This window comes from Cyrtonyx montezumae, unplaced genomic scaffold, assembly GCF_038088225.1.
Source record: "Cyrtonyx montezumae isolate F1298 unplaced genomic scaffold, pur_monq_1.0 scaffold_23, whole genome shotgun sequence".
NCBI classification, from domain to species: domain Eukaryota; kingdom Metazoa; phylum Chordata; class Aves; order Galliformes; family Odontophoridae; genus Cyrtonyx; species Cyrtonyx montezumae.
In genome coordinates this window covers 608525-623891 of record NW_027071970.1, presented here as the reverse complement: position 1 = coordinate 623891, position 15367 = coordinate 608525, and the positions used below count along the sequence as shown (strand labels likewise).

The window sequence follows — 15367 nt, the reverse complement described above, 5'->3', positions numbered from 1 at the left end:
ACCCCTTATGGCTCTGCTGCCTATGCAAGAGGAATTCAGCATGGAGAGAAAGAGCGAAATGCACAGCAGAAATCCACCGAGGGTAAAGTTTGTGCAGAGATGCTGATATCTGCATTGCAGATGCCAGCATAGGACTTCACTCTTAAAAAGTCCCCATGCAACAGTCAGCAGAGCTGTACTATCAGACAATGGCTACAGAATGAGTTGGGAGGTTGCATGATAGTTGTGGCTTTTGTTTATCTTTTTAATCTCTAATTGCCAAGAGATAGCAGAGGAGAAGTTTCTGTGGGTCTGGGGCTGGAACACTGTGACAGAGCAATTCTGTTAAACCCTTTAACCAATTTTGCTGATCATTCGCAACTCCCATTGTCTCCAGTGATTACTATGGGTGTTGAAGATCTTCTGGAAATCTCAGCCCCTTTACTGATTTACTGGTTACTGCTCATTCTGGTACTACAATTAGTCCTTGAAGCTCCTTATTGGGAAAGCTTTTGAGTGGAAAGATGATGATGTGGAAGACTGGCTTTTAGTTCCTGCAGGGGCTGTCCCAGGCCTTTTCACAGTGAGGCTCAGAGTGATGTGCTCAGTGAAGTGCAGAGCAGTGGTGCGATCCATGGATGTGGCTCAATGCTATGGATGTGTTTTCTCCATCAAGGACCTTGAGTCATAGCTTGCTTCCTTTGGCATCAGCTGACAGTAATCTTCTTGGCTCCAGGGGAACTATTCCAAATATTTCCTGGTGTAACTGAGAACAGAAAATGGGCCACGATTCAGAAGTGGCACAGCAGAGAAGAAGGTGCATTTTTGGCTGCCTGTAGAACAAATGAATGACCCTCTAGGCTCTAGAAATGTCATCTATCCCAGCATACTGACATCATGTTGGACTGATGGGCTCTGTTCTGCCTCCTGCAAGTAGGTCTCAGTCCACCAAACAACCTCACTCTCATTGCATCTTCTTGCATCTTTACATCCACTTTCATTCCCCATCTTCCGTCACTGAAATCTCCCAAGGGCCACATGCTGTCTAAACCATTTTCAGTGCAAGACTTACGGTTGTAACATCTGTTGGAGAGATGATGCTTTCCTCCAGAAAACATCCCTGAGGAAAGTTTCCTGGTCAAAACCCCGTTGGAAACCGTAGGCTTGAAGTGCATTCTATAGAATCTTTTAAAGTGAGATATTCACAGGGTATTGCAATTTCCCACACTGCTGGATCTATCCAGCAGGACCTGATCTGCAGAAGCTCTGCCCAGCATCAATGCCTGCTGATGCTGTCTCTGGCTAACATCCATTTTCCATATCCTTCTGTGTTCCTATTACAAGAACAGCAGTATTTGTCTGCGACACTCCAGCTTTTTCTCTGCCTGACTATGAGAGCTGGTTTTTAGCAATTTCTCTGTTGGTTCTCTGGGCTTGCTGCAATGGACAATTTGTGCTGCCCTGCTCATTGAATGACAGGGGCTTGGTACCTAACATAGACATGCCCCCAAACAGCTGTATTGGGCCCCTTCACATGCTGGAAAGGAGGTCAGGATGCCTGATGTACTGGTGGAGCCTGTTGTATGACCAGCCTTCCACATTTCTCTGGATATTTTGGTTTATTTTAGTAGACATCCAGTCTGGGGCGCTGCTTTCTGAGGGGCTGGCCTGCAGTCCCCATACAGAGAGAGCTCATATTTGATCTGAACTAAGACTGAAGAAAGTACTCAGTAGTTCCCCTCCCTATAAGTCCTCTCACGCTGTAGATTATCCACCTCAGACTCTCCAGACAGTCTCCTGAGAGAGGTTTGGTTTTATTACAATGTGTTGGAAATAAGCTGAAATGAATGCACAGTGACAAATGGCAATTGTTTGCTGGCATATATATATTTTTTTCCTGGGAGATGTTATACTTATTCCAGTCACTTATGTTCTCTTCCTCTCTATATCTTCTGCATCTGACTTTCATTTCTTTCCTACTCTCACATCTCAGAAGGAAGGACAAAAATCGGTGGCCTGGGTAATACAAAATCAAATACTTTTGAGTTCTACTTGCACATCCGGAATAAGGGTCTGATCCTGCACCACTGCATCCATAGGTCCTGAACAGATGACTTAAATCTTATGATGCTTTAGAAAGCAAGAAGAAGAAGAATCTGTTTTTGGCCACTGATACACCATAGGTCAGCCTTCAGGGTTTTGACATCACAAAAAAAGAAGTAGATGGTGCTGAGCCTAGAGGCTCCAAAGGATGCTATGAAAATAGCAGCAACCAACCATGGGGAAATCCTCCTCTATCTCATGTGTCATCCTGACCTTGAAGAGATATTGGCATGATCTTTGGGACCTGGTACTTAATGGTTCTTTGGTAGTCTCATTACTGTTACTACAACAGTTCTGAAGAGCCTGGTACCCATTGCTTTGTTGGAGAAATACCAGAAAAGCCATTTGCTTAGGGCCACGAGGCACTGTCTGTTGCAAAACAGTAATATAATTCCCAGTTATAAACTGGATTTATAGAGAGATTTTTAACTTTTTTTTTTTTGGTCTGCTAGCTACGTTTACTATGCAATGACTTGTAAATTATGGAAATTCAAGTCTGCAAATGAAAATATGTTGAAAAATCATTATTCTTTTGCAACGATAAGCAGGAAAGTGAACTGGATTCCACTCCGTGAAGATATATATTTATCATTTTTCCACAGCTTTTTTAGTGTTCAGAGGCCAAAGAGGTTTATGGCTCTAAGATTACAAAACCTCCTTGAACTTCCTCCTCTGAATCCTTTGCTAGATATGAATTGGAGGCTTAAGTGACCTCATCGTGCTATGGTGAGGTTATCATTTGGCTGGGGAAAGGGAAGATGCTGTGAGATGTGACAATGGGAGGGTGTTTGCTAAACTCACCTGACAAAGCTCATTCTGTGCTCCACACAGTACAGCTCCCGCTTCCTCCCAGTCTTCTTCTGCTGTCATAATATGTGAACTGTGGTAACCAAATATTCATCAGTACTAACTCTAACCCACACTAAGGGAAGCAGTGATATCTTCCTTTCTTGTTAATTCTTTCCCAAACCAAAGTTTTCTGCTCTTCTGATTTTTTTTTCTTTTTTTCTTTCTTTCTTTTTTTTTTTTTTGCATTAAAATGTTGTTCATTAACTACCCCATATAAAACTGTTATTCATGCTCACCCAGGAACAGCAATCTCTCCCTTGCTGTGCAGACAGCTGCCTGTCTTGCCAGTGGTAAGTCAGGCCTCCCAATTTATTCGCCATTTCTTTGGAAAGCAACAGTTTTGGACACAAGCACTGTGAGCTAGCAGTGAATGAAACTTTTAATTCCATTAAACTGTTCCCCTAGAAGCTGTTATGGGGGTAGTGACTTTGAGGTATTCACTGGAAAAAAAAAAAAAAGGACGCATTTTTAAAGACCAAAAGGCAATCTGAAGTGGTAGTTGTGCATCGTGTGCTTGGGAAATAGTACAAATGTTCAAAGATGATTGTAGTGTTATAATGCACCAAAGCAATCTCTTAATTAGAACTAAGACCTTGTGAGGAATAAAGGAGTAGAAATACAGAGAGAATTGCCTTTGAACATGGGAAAAAAGTGAAAGGAAGAGAATATGTTTGATATTTAGTTTCCTGCTTCTCACTCCTCAAATTGTTAATTCTGGGGGCAAACATAACGCCCAAAATGTTTGACTGAAATGAAAATATTTCTGTCTGGAGAGAAGTTCCTGCGATGCCTTTTGAGAAGAGCTGCTGGAAACGTGGATTATCCAACTGCTCTCTCTCCAGCATGTGTCCTACTATGCCATGGAGCACCATGCTCCTCTGGCAGCCACGGAGGCTGTGGTTTCCCTGAGAAAAGCAGTTGGAAAGGAACTGGGTCCCCAGTCCCAACAACAGGAGTGTGGGACCCTGACACTACCTCTGCTGGGCACTTTGGGGTCAAAATATCACAGCTTAAGGCACTTAGCTCTTTTAGAGAAAGGAAATATCTTTTATTAATGAAAAACAATAAGCTCTATGTAGCAACAGAAAAAGCACTGTTATAGGTGAGCAGTGCCAGGGTGAGTGCTGCTTCTCAGTGTTTAGATGGTGCTTTTCACAACAAGAACCTGATGCAAATGGAAGTCCCTGTGAGCTCCCATGAGAGGTTACTGGAAGAAACACCTGCAAAAGGGCAGTCCAATGGAGGCATCCAATTCTTCCACTCCAAAAGAAGGGAGAAACCATGACAGCACTCAACTTTGTGGTCCTCCGAAAGAGCCACAGTAAGCATGGTGTGACGTCAGTCCACAGTGTGTCCCTGCTCTGTGGCAGCTCACAGACACTCCACTGGGGAAACAGAAAGAGGAGCATGTCATTTCTGGGAGGGGATGTTTGGAGCTGAGGAAGAAGGAATCAGCCAGTACACGTAGCAGACTCTGATCAAGGAGGAGAGTCAGCTTTGGGCATCTTGTCTCCTCAGAAGAGAATTGTGAAGATGCAGCATTGAGCATCATGCTGGTGCCATTTCCATGAAGCCCCATAGGTGAATGTGGAACATGGCAGAAGCAGACAGCTCAAAGCTGTAATCCAGTAGGGCTGGGAGACATAGTACTTAGGGAGTTTATCTAAAGGGAGGTCTAAAGGCCATAGTTCTTGACCTTCCTGTAAGATCACCTTCCAGCAGGAGCTCCTGCAGTGGAATCATAGGCACTGACTGCCCACTGATAGAGGAGCCTTCTGAAGGACACAGCACCTCCTGGCACCCATTGCAGCCTTGTGTACCTGAGGAATGAATATCTGCTTCCTCCCATGCTCCTACCAGCCCATCTTTCTTTTTGTTCATAGCACACAGCCTGGAATTCACTTTTGGGCAAAAATCTGCATGGTTGGTTAGCTGTGGGAAGGAGCTGCAGGCCTGACTGGGGAAGAACCCCACCTTTGGAGTAGGCTTTACTTGGCAAGTCACCAGTGCCCGGGGTTTGGAAAGCTTTTGTGGCACAATGAGAAACAGATTCACTTGGTTTTGAGCTCCTGGGTGAGCTTCCCCTCTATAACAGCTCTGTTGCTAATGTTTCTGGCAGTCACCACAGCAGTGGTTTGGATGAAAGCTCCCTGCTGGGATTAGGTTTATATAATTGGTATTAAATTTTGTAAATAAGTTATGAGTTGTTGCTGTGATAGGTCCTCTCTAAAAGGCCTTAGAGGAGATTCAGAGTTCCTCCTCCATGTAAGATGGCCAGGTGAGCCTGTTCAAGGTGGGATTGGAGGATCCACCCTCGGGCAGGTAAGCAAGGCCACCTTGCTGGAGAGATTGTGGCTTCAAAGAGCAAAGTTGCATTGTGATCTGGGCTCTGGTTCAGATGGTTCTGAGCCCAACAAGTTCTTGGATTCAGCAAGTGCTTGACTGTCGTGGAAGCAGAACAGAAGGAGATTAGTGTCTCACTTGCTGTCTCTGGTCTCTGAGTCCCTCAGTCAGCGTTCTTTCCTATGGGAATAATCTTATCCTGCCACATGTTATTGATGTGCTTGGAGAAATGTCTCTAAAACATTGTATGCTCCTGTAGGAGAGGAGATTCATAGCCATTGTTGACAAGGCACCCCTGCTTCAAAACAGATTTCAAAATAGGAAAGAAACCATGCTTCCCATCAGTGCTTGCCTTCCCGGTGTGGCTCTGCTCAGGTGTACGGCTCCTGGTGATATTTTATTTCTCTTCTCTGTGCACTTTGGGATGGAGCTTCTTCTCTAGTCCAGAGATCCCCATTCAGGACAACCAGGACAACCAGGCTGGAGGAGTCTAGGGAAAAGGAATGGGGACAACAACCACACAGGGAAAAAGTAGACCTAAATATTTAATCCACTTCCATGTCATCTTGATTCCCTGTAAGCAACATGGCAGAAAGGAGGTTTATATTTACAAACTTGCTCTTCTACACGATATAAATAGGAAGTGATTCGTAAATGCCGTCATACTGTGTATGTATAAATCTTGTGTATTTTGCTATGACTGTGTATATCTGTCTCACGAGCATGTGTAAAATAATAGTGGTGGAAGAGGCAAGAATACAAAGAGAAAGATACCAAAATGAAAGCAAGAGAGGAAAGAGTGCTGTGGTGGCAATACATTATGGGGCTGCAGTCTCCTGGGTGGGATGTCTCTATTTCTCTGAAAGTCTCATCAACACCATGACACTAATGTACTGCCTTCATTTATTAATTCACAAATCTATTTATTAATTGATTGCTTTTCTACTTTGCTTTTTTTGTTTGTTTGCTTTTAGTAAAGAGTACCCGGTTGTTCCCAGGAGCACAGTGAGACAGAAAGTGTCCTCGAATCACAGCCCCTTCAGCAGCGAGACCAGGGTCCTTTCTGCCTCCTCCAACCTGGGCTCCCAGTACCAGTGTGAGAATGGGGTGTCGAGCACCTCCCAGGACCTGCTGCCGCCTGCCAACCCCTACCCAATCTCCCAGGAGCACAGCCAGATCTACCACTGCACCAAAAGAAAAGGTCAGGCCTTGAATACTGCTGCTTGTGACTTCCCCTCTCCCTAGCATGATTGTGGCTGTTATTTTGTGGTGCTCGCTTGCTGTGGGCTGGGTGGCCCTGACTTATTTTATGGTGCCACTTGAAGATGGGCAAGGGCTGACAGTTGTGCAATGGAGGTGGGGAGCAGCACAGAATAGGGCTAGGAAACTCATCTCACTAGTGGGAGCCTGAATTCTTTCGAGAGGCTGCTAGGAGAGGTGCTGGCACCTTCCACATTTGTGAATCCACATTTGGCAAGATAGCTGGTGCCAGAGATAAAGTTGACTTATTTGCCTCTGAAGCCCTCAGACGGGGTTAATCTCTGAGTGTAGATGCCTTGACAGCCTGGATTTTGTGGTTTTTGTCTAAAAGTCTCACGGTTGGAAGACATTTGCCCATATGCAGAAAGCATTTCCACTTAAATGCTTGGTCTAATGAGCGGGGCATGGGATTGAAATTCATGATATCCATGTTCATTCCCCTCTGGCATGACTGACCTGCTTTGACAGAGCTTGAGGGATCACACTGTGAGTGCTTTACACTGACTGCTCAGCTCGTCCTGGCGTAAAGAGCCCAGGGTACCAGCGGGATAATTGTTCTCAGGCAGAAGCAGGCACTTTGCAGGCTCTCCCTTCCTCACCAGAGCAATGGGAGTGCCCAGATGTAGAAGTGCTTCTGGACTTGGAAAGCAAAAATCTCAGATCAGGCCCAGACCCTCAGAGGAAAATAGGGAATTTCCAGGACAGAGTGCTATGGGGTAGGCAGGAGGTGGTGGCTGCCTACCCCTGCCCACTTTTCTCCAGAATTTGGACTTGATGCACAGGAAAAGCCAAAAGGAGTCAGCATGCACCACAGCATTTGGATGCACTAAGTACTGCTGCAGCCCAGTAGCCTCTTCCTACAGCAGATCTCTTCCTGCTCCCCTGCAAGGTCCTATCAGCAAGCCACATGCCATTATTTTTAGCATTGTAACCCTGGGATGTACAATATAGACTCAGGGTGAAGGTGGTGGATGCTGGGAAGTGCTGGCAGATGGGGCAGCAGGGCAGTGGAAATAAAGATCTCAGTATTGTAGCATTGCATCTGTGGATGTTTGTACGCAAATATACATGCAAAACAAAAATCATTGAGAAATCTTAATATTTTCATGCTGTGGAGCTGAGCCAAACTGTGAGAAGTGGCAGCATAATTGTTGGGGTGACCCTGGTTCTTACACAGTTGTGGTGGGAAGAGAACAGCCAGGTGGGGAGTAAGGTACAGCAGTGCCCTTCAGGAGTGTCCCCTGAGGTCTGAGTGGGCTGTGTCACTCTTGCTCCCACCATCCTGGTGCAGAACAATGGGTACAAACTGCTGGGACATGGTGGGACTGCCACTAAGCCCCATGTTGGCAATGGGACAAGAGGTCACAGTGGTCCTTGGTGTCTCTTAGGCTGAGATCCATCCTTGGTGCCCTGGGAGCTGACCTTTTGACTTTCCTCTTCCTCTCCACTGAAACTGAACAAAACAAGCTGGCCCAAGTGGCAGCAGCCCTTCGGACAATCTGTGTGTCCCTGCACCACAGGGCAATTCATCATTTGCCTCCACATTGTAAAGTGATAAGGAATCAGCAGAGGTTTCCTTCCAGTTTTGGGATTCCCACTAAGTGGTGTCTCCATGGGTGGTTTCCCTCAATCCCTCAGTTATCTCACTTCCTCTTATTGTCACAAAAGAGACGACTATCTGCCCCATAATAAGCTCCCCAGCCCCTTCTGGCCTGCGTGGCTCTTGGGAAAGCACAGGAGACTGACCAAGAGTGTCCCTGTCTGTAGGGCCGACGGCCCCTCTTTATCTCCACGATGGCTTGAGTGGCACAAGCAGTTAAGAGCCTTTTATCAAAGCCGCCGAACACTTTAATCAAGGAGAAGCAGCGTCCTGTCCAATAACACGGGCTTCTTGCCGAGACTGTACATCTCAGGAGCCTGAGCCTCTGTGCTCCTCGCTGTGCTTTTTCCCCTCCCATGCATCCAGCAAATCAAAAACAGTCAATGTAAGCTTAAAGAAAAGAAACACAAAGTTAATGGGAAACAGAGAGCCAATGTAAGCTGCCGAGCAGCTCTTTGCAAAGTGAAATTAATTAAAACAACAACAACAACAAAAACTGAAAGATGAGCAATTCTCAGATAAATCAGAATGTGATCCAAGGTTTCATTTCAAACTCAGACTGAGTGTGGCACTTTCTTCTAGTGCCAAACAGAATCTTCATTAAACTAGGCAAAATAATCTTATCTATTATATTTCTCTTCCTCTTGCAGCCTCTTCGTCAGTGAAATACTAAACTCCTCCTCACACCTCTCCTGCTTTCCTACTTCAGTCTTTCTGCATATTTTTTAACAGTCCTCATTGAAGGAAAAGTTTAAGTAGGACAGTGTTCAATCCTAATCAACTCAAGTGCTGGATCTTCTTCAGTCAGTTTAGGATTTTTCTCCAGCAGACAATTTCTTTCTCAGGAGACTGTGGTTATGGATAAGTGCTCCTAGGGGCAGAGGGCAATTTGGCTGGGTTTGAGACCAGCTGGTGTCTGTATCTTCTGTAGCAAAAACCACCCCTGCTTCGCAAGATAGGCTCTCGGATACTGCTCAATCCAGCTTTGACATCTTGTGGTGTTTCTTTGGAGCCCTTCTAATCAGGAGGGTGACTCTTCATTTAGGCTTCCTAAAGAACAGGTCTGTGTGAGCAGCTAAATGGCACCTTATTCAACTTCTCCTTTCTTGGTGACTAGAGACCAAGATTTCACTCTGTGGTTGACAGTGTTGTTCTTAGCTGTCAAGTTAAGATGGATTCACTCTGTAGATCTGATATGGAATTGCATTAGGGGAGAGCAGCGAGGATGTTATCTCTGAAGGCTCCTCTGTCTCAGGGAGCAGATCCCCTTCTGGGTGAGGAAGGAAGGACACATCCCAGAGCCACCAGTGTGGTAATTCCTGGTGCCTGGGTGGGAACGCAGGGTCAAGGCATTGGGAATGACTCCAGTATGATGTGATGGATTGCTGTTACAAGCATTTTCTAGGCATGCTAAATGCTAGGGAATGGCAGTCCCAAAGGCTTGAATTGTATCGTAGCTCCAGAATGAGATTGTCTGTGGCAGTTCACATGGACTACTCTGGGATGGATGGCAGAACTGCAGAACTGTGCCCTACTAAGGAGTGGCCTCATCTCTTGATGTGGATTTTTAGGCTGAACAAAGATCTGTTAAAGCTATGCCTTGTCTCAAGTTGTTCTCCACTTCTTCCTGTCTCACTGCTGTGCTAGGGTAATCCAAAGGGACTTGCCAGCATGCCTCTGGCTTTCTGACTTTCATTTTAGCCCCACATCCCAGCTAGGGCATCAGGGCTTGTTTTCTCTCGTGTTATCCTCTCCCTCAGACTTCCTGTGAACTAAAAAGTCGTCCCTCTAAACCTCTGCTCCTTCCCAGCCTTACACAATCCCAACCACTTGGCAGATTTCTGGGATGCTTGTGATGCTGAACAGGAGGCGACTGGAACAGCTTTTCCCAGGGGAGGTTATAAAAGTTGTCATGTTGGCACTCTGAAGGAGAAGAGGGACATGGCAGAATCCACCGGCTCCAACCAGCAAGAACTGTGTCATTCAGCCACTTAGTTTGGATGTGACCCTGCCCATGGGGAAGCATATATCTCTCATCTCCTTTTTGTTCTGCTGAGGTTGGTGGAGATGCATCAGTGCCCTTCCCCCTTTTCCTCAAAAAACAGGCCCTGTTAGGATGGGTCAACCTTTTACCAAGCTGATTTCTCATCACAGGGAGATGGGATTTCTTTCTTTTGATGAAGCTGTAGGACCAAGGTTGAATAAAAGCCAGCTGTAGGAAGACCATTTTCTCATTCTGCCAGCATTATAGGAGGTGCAATGGTCTGGCCAAGCCGTGAGCTACTGTGCAGCCAGAGGTGTCTGCAGTCTGAGAGGATGCAGCAGATGAAACTTGGAGCCTGGAGCAAGGGAGTGTAAAGGATCCTGCCTTGGAGGTGGAAAGATGTTCATGAGGCTGGTGCTGCTTCATGCAGACACCCCACTGCCTCACCAGGAGATGCTTTCTGTGCCTCTGCAGGCAGTTCCAGATTTTTGCTGCCTCCAGCTTTTGGTGCTGTTTTTTTCTGCCCCATATTTCTTTCCCTGCAGTGCAATACAGCCACTGCAAGCAGTGTGACTGCTAAAATAGCTACATGACCACAACACATCTTAGGTTTCATGTCTCAGGACACGTGACTTGTCTGCCCTTTAGGGATGCACATTTTGGTTGAATCCATCCTTTTCTTGTTTAACAACCCTTGTTGGCTTTGTACATTGTGATTGGCTGTTCCTGCTCATGTTAGATTCATATGAGAAACCAGAATGGGCAAAACAACAGCGTTAATGATAATCATCCATTGTCTGTCCCTCATAAAGTTGGGATGAACCTACCGTAATGTCTGGGAAGTGTGGGTGAGCCTTAAAAACAAAAACATTTGGGTCCTATTCTTCATTGTCCTCTAATCCAAGGAACTGAGTGTCATGAATTGGAAATGAGATCTCCTTTCCACGGGATTTGCACCAGGGGAAGAGTTTGGCCCTGAGTTCCCTGAAGTCCAGAGGCTGCATGTTTGCATTTCATTTTGGATAGGTCTAATTCTGTAATTGGGAAAATTCTGTTTAAAAAGTCATTTGTATGGTATTTACAACCCAGCTGGAAGTAGTAAATAGCGGAAATCTTGGAACTGCTTATGCTCTCATTCAAACTCCTTCATTAGATAGATCATCTAATAGGGAGCCAGTTTCCATGCATTCTGCAGGCTCCATTTTCCTTGGATCCTCTTCTCCCAGGTGCTGGCAGCCTTCCCAGCTTGGCAGAACCTTCTGCTGTTGGAGATTCGTGCAGTATCAAGGGGCTGCTCACAAAAGCTGGTTGCCACCCCAGACTTAACAAGAGCAGCAATGAGCACAGAGGGCAGTCAGCATCTCTCAAAGGTGTGCCACCAGGAAAAGGACAAGGGGGGCAGTTAGGGAACCAGCATCAAGAAGCAAAACCAGAGAAGGGCAGGTTTTTCTTTGCTGTGTCCTGCTGGTGCTGAGGATGTGTGAGGACCTTCAGGAAGAGGATTATGCCCTTGGGATGCATTGTGCAGGCTCCAGAGCAGGTGGGGTTTGCTCTGAACTGCCCAGGATGGGAATGCCTCTTCTTTTAGCACTGCAAGAGAGATGGAAAAGCAGTAGAAAGAGAGGCTGGGGGGCAGGCAGGCACCGATAGAACAGGCTGTGGATCCTCTTTGGAGATGGCTATGGTCCCCTTAAATTCCTTAAGAACTGGAATATCACTGTCCTTTCCACGTTTGACATCAGTGGGCATAGCTCCAGAAAGGACAGCAGAGCACTTGCTAGAGCTTGTAAAGAAGAGAGAGCATCTATAGGGCTTCTACTTATGTGCTGGGTGTTTTTATTTTCTTCTTTCCACCTGCAATGCATTCTGAAAGCAGACCTGTGGCTCTGCAGCCCTGCCTGGCTGTGCTGTGGCAGGGAGTGGAACGTCTGGGCTCAATGGAAAAATCAGCAGCCTCAGGTTGTAAGTCAGGCGCACTTCAGCACAATGGAAAAAACAGACTTCGACTGTTTTGAGCTTTATACTTAAAAACGTAAAATAAACAGTCAAACCCCAAGCCGATGGCTTCTAATGCCAGCAGAGTAATGTGGTTTAATGCTGAAAATTTTATTAGCAGGACAATGCTTCATTTTACAAGGCATTGTTTTTCTACCCCAGTGTTCTTATTACTCAGTGGTGGGTTATGGATCCAAAGCTTTTAGGCTGTGTGTAGGAGCTAGCACACAGGCTGATACTGCAGACTCGCCTCTTGTGATGGGCCATGTTCAGAACCAGGACTTCCAGATTTCGTCTTGCATGGAGCTGCATCACCTTCACCTATACAATGAATTTGATCAGAGGTGAGGGCAGTGATATGCTGCTGCATCCACTTACCATTTTGGCTGTGCTGAAGATGCTGTTTCAATGTGTGGTTCTCCTGCCTTTTGGTTCCCAGACGTGCTAGCTGCACTGGGTAGGCACCTGATGGGTTATATTACAAGCAGAGAGGGTGCAGCTTTCAGGAGGAACATATGGCTGCTTACAGCAATAAGGGTTATTTCTTGGTGATATTCTTTCCAATGTTTTGCTTGTTGAGAGGGCACAGAGCTCTCTGCATCAGGACCTTTTAGATGGAGCGCCGTGTTTTCCTGCCTGCTCCAGGAATCCTGCTCTTAGAGCCACAGCAGCAAGTTAACGTGGGTCAGAACAAGCTCTCCTTCCCTTGCCTCGCTGACCTTAAAATCTCTTTGTGAAGTGCTTGTTCCTGGGAACTCTGCCATCCATTCCAGCAGAGCTGGATTTCATTTGATGACCCTGTGAGTGAATGAATAAGCGCATATTCATTTATTCATTTTACTCCCTCTAGAGATTTCACCTACATTGTTTATCCCTTTCCTGCTGTTGGCACAGGGATGCTGCAGGAAACAAAGGGCTCTGCAAGCTGCGCCTTGTTGTTTGGAGCTACAAAATTCACTTTTTCATTTTGCTTGACCCCAGCATGCAGACTTGCATGGATTTATGTGCCCCTTGGAACAGCTGAAGGCTGGGGCTGTTAAATCTGATTGCCTCACCTTTGTCATAGCTGGTGCCCTCACAGTAGAATTTCTATTGTGTCACTGATCTCAGAAGTGTATAATTGTATAAGCTTCTAATTAACAGCATCAGCTCTAGGAGTGGGAAAGTTTGTTAGGGTCTGTGTCTGCAGGCAGGAGATGTGCTGGCAGCTGACAGAGATGAATTTGGTGTCATGGGGTATCACCAGAAAAAATAAGTCTCAAGATCCCTTCTGCATCTTATAGTGTTCCTTTTTCTCCCAGAGCTCCCAGCTATTCTGTCTCTTCCCAGCCCAGCAGGCATAATGAGCATCTTCAGTGGGATCTGAACAGAATGATCCCAAGGAAGGGTTGTGATAGCACTGGGAGATGTTTCTGCAGCAGAGGGACTGGAACTAGATGGTTGCTAGGATGTATCTGACTCAGCCCTGTACAGGCTGTGCCCTTGATAAAAGGAGGACGGTCCTGGCAGCTTGCAGAGAGGGAGGTTCAGCTGAGGGCATGGCATTGTTGCTTGCTACCAGGAGTTTTCTCTCCCAACAGATGAGGAATGTTCTACCACCGAGCATCCCTATAAGAAGCCCTACATGGAAACTTCTCCAGCAGAAGAGGATCCTTTCTACAGGTCCAGTTACCCCCAGCAACAGGGACTGAACACTTCATATAGGACTGAATCAGCCCAGCGCCAGGCATGTATGTACGCCAGCTCCGCTCCCCCCACGGACCCCGTGCCCAGCCTGGAAGACATCAGCTGTAACACGTGGCCCAGCGTGCCATCCTACAGCAGTTGCACAGTGTCTGCCATGCAGCCCATGGACAGGTTACCCTACCAGCATTTCTCTGCTCACTTCACCTCGGGGCCGCTGATGCCCCGGCTCAGCAGTGTGGCCAACCACACTTCCCCCCAGATAGGAGACACCCATAGCATGTTCCAGCACCAGACCTCGGTTTCTCACCAACCCATTGTGCGGCAGTGCGGACCTCAGACCAGCATCCAGTCCCCCCCCAGCAGCTTGCAGCCTGCAGAGTTCCTCTATTCCCACGGCGTGCCTCGAACCCTCTCGCCCCACCAGTACCACTCAGTGCATGGTGTGGGTATGGTGCCAGAGTGGAGCGAGAACAGCTAACAAGGCAGTTGATGGAAACAGGAAAATAAAATAAAATTAAACTAAAAAACGAAGGGGGAAATAATAAGAGGGAAAAAAAGCACCCCATCAGTAACAAAAATGAGAGCGTTTTGCAAGACTCCTTTAAGCGAATGTTCACCGTTAGCACTCAAGAGGGATGGACGCTGACCGTGCTGCTGGCTGGAAGCACAGATGGAGCACACGTTGGCCACGGCATGACGTGCCTCCCGGTGTTTTGGTTCAGAAGGCAAACCCAGCGGAGCAGTACGCTGTCCCCATGCCCCACCTCCAGGTCTGTGCCGCTGCCACAGCCATTCCCTGCCCGGCCCTCCCCCCACTCCTCTTTCCCAACGGGACATGCAACTCCTGCTGCCTTTCTCAACATGGCTAGAGTGCTGGAATGAAATCAACTAGGATGTTACCTTTTTTTTTTTTTTTTTTTTTGTGGTGTTGATGTTGACAATGTTATATAATAAATAATAATATATATATACATTTTCTTTTCATTTTCTCAAGAAAAAAAACCAACAAAAAACAAACACCATCCCTTTATTATTATTTTTTTTACTGAGGGTGGAGTTTGGAGTGGTGCTTTTTCCTTTTTTTTTTCTTTTCCTTTGGTATGGTCACTGTCACTTTTCAATGGCAAAAATGTGTTCTGAACCCACAAATAAAAAAGCCAGGCACCCACCTCACCCAGGAGTCGTACCACAAGTGAGAGAGATCCTTAAAAGTGCCACATCCCCAACACGCAGCCAACACACCTCACCTCCCCAGTGCTGCCAATCCCTCATTCCCCTCCCCTTCCCCACCTCCCGGTCTCTCAGTCCACCAGCTGCCTGGCACAGATATGAGGTATCTCTCAGCTGGATGCACATGTCTGCTGCTGGAGCTCTGCAGAGAGTGGGATGGGAGGAGGGCGAGGAGATGGGAGGGTGTGCAGGCAGCAAGAGGAGAAACAGCATTTGGAAAACTGTCAAACGTGATAATTTTATCAGAAATTCATTATATATATATATATAAAGAATACTTGGCTGGGTTTGCTGAGTTATTCAGTGAGTGCATTTTAACAAAGCAGAAAATGGACATG

The 15367-nt window shown here is 46.4% G+C and overlaps 2 protein-coding genes across 3 annotated transcripts in view; both read left to right on the top strand.

Annotated features, from left to right (window-relative positions):
- TBX5 (T-box transcription factor 5) overlaps positions 1-14757 on the top strand; it is a 35839-nt gene extending 21082 nt beyond the window's left edge. For both annotated transcript variants that reach the window (XM_065738737.1, XM_065738736.1), the window contains 2 exons: positions 6249-6475; positions 13694-14757. In XM_065738737.1, coding sequence (XP_065594809.1) covers positions 6249-6475; positions 13694-14277 — 811 coding nt within the window. In that variant the 3' untranslated portion in view covers positions 14278-14757. The remainder of the gene's footprint in view (positions 1-6248; positions 6476-13693) is intronic.
- RBM19 (RNA binding motif protein 19) overlaps positions 1-15367 on the top strand; it is a 229721-nt gene that overhangs the window by 38136 nt on the left and 176218 nt on the right. The window lies entirely within an intron of this gene.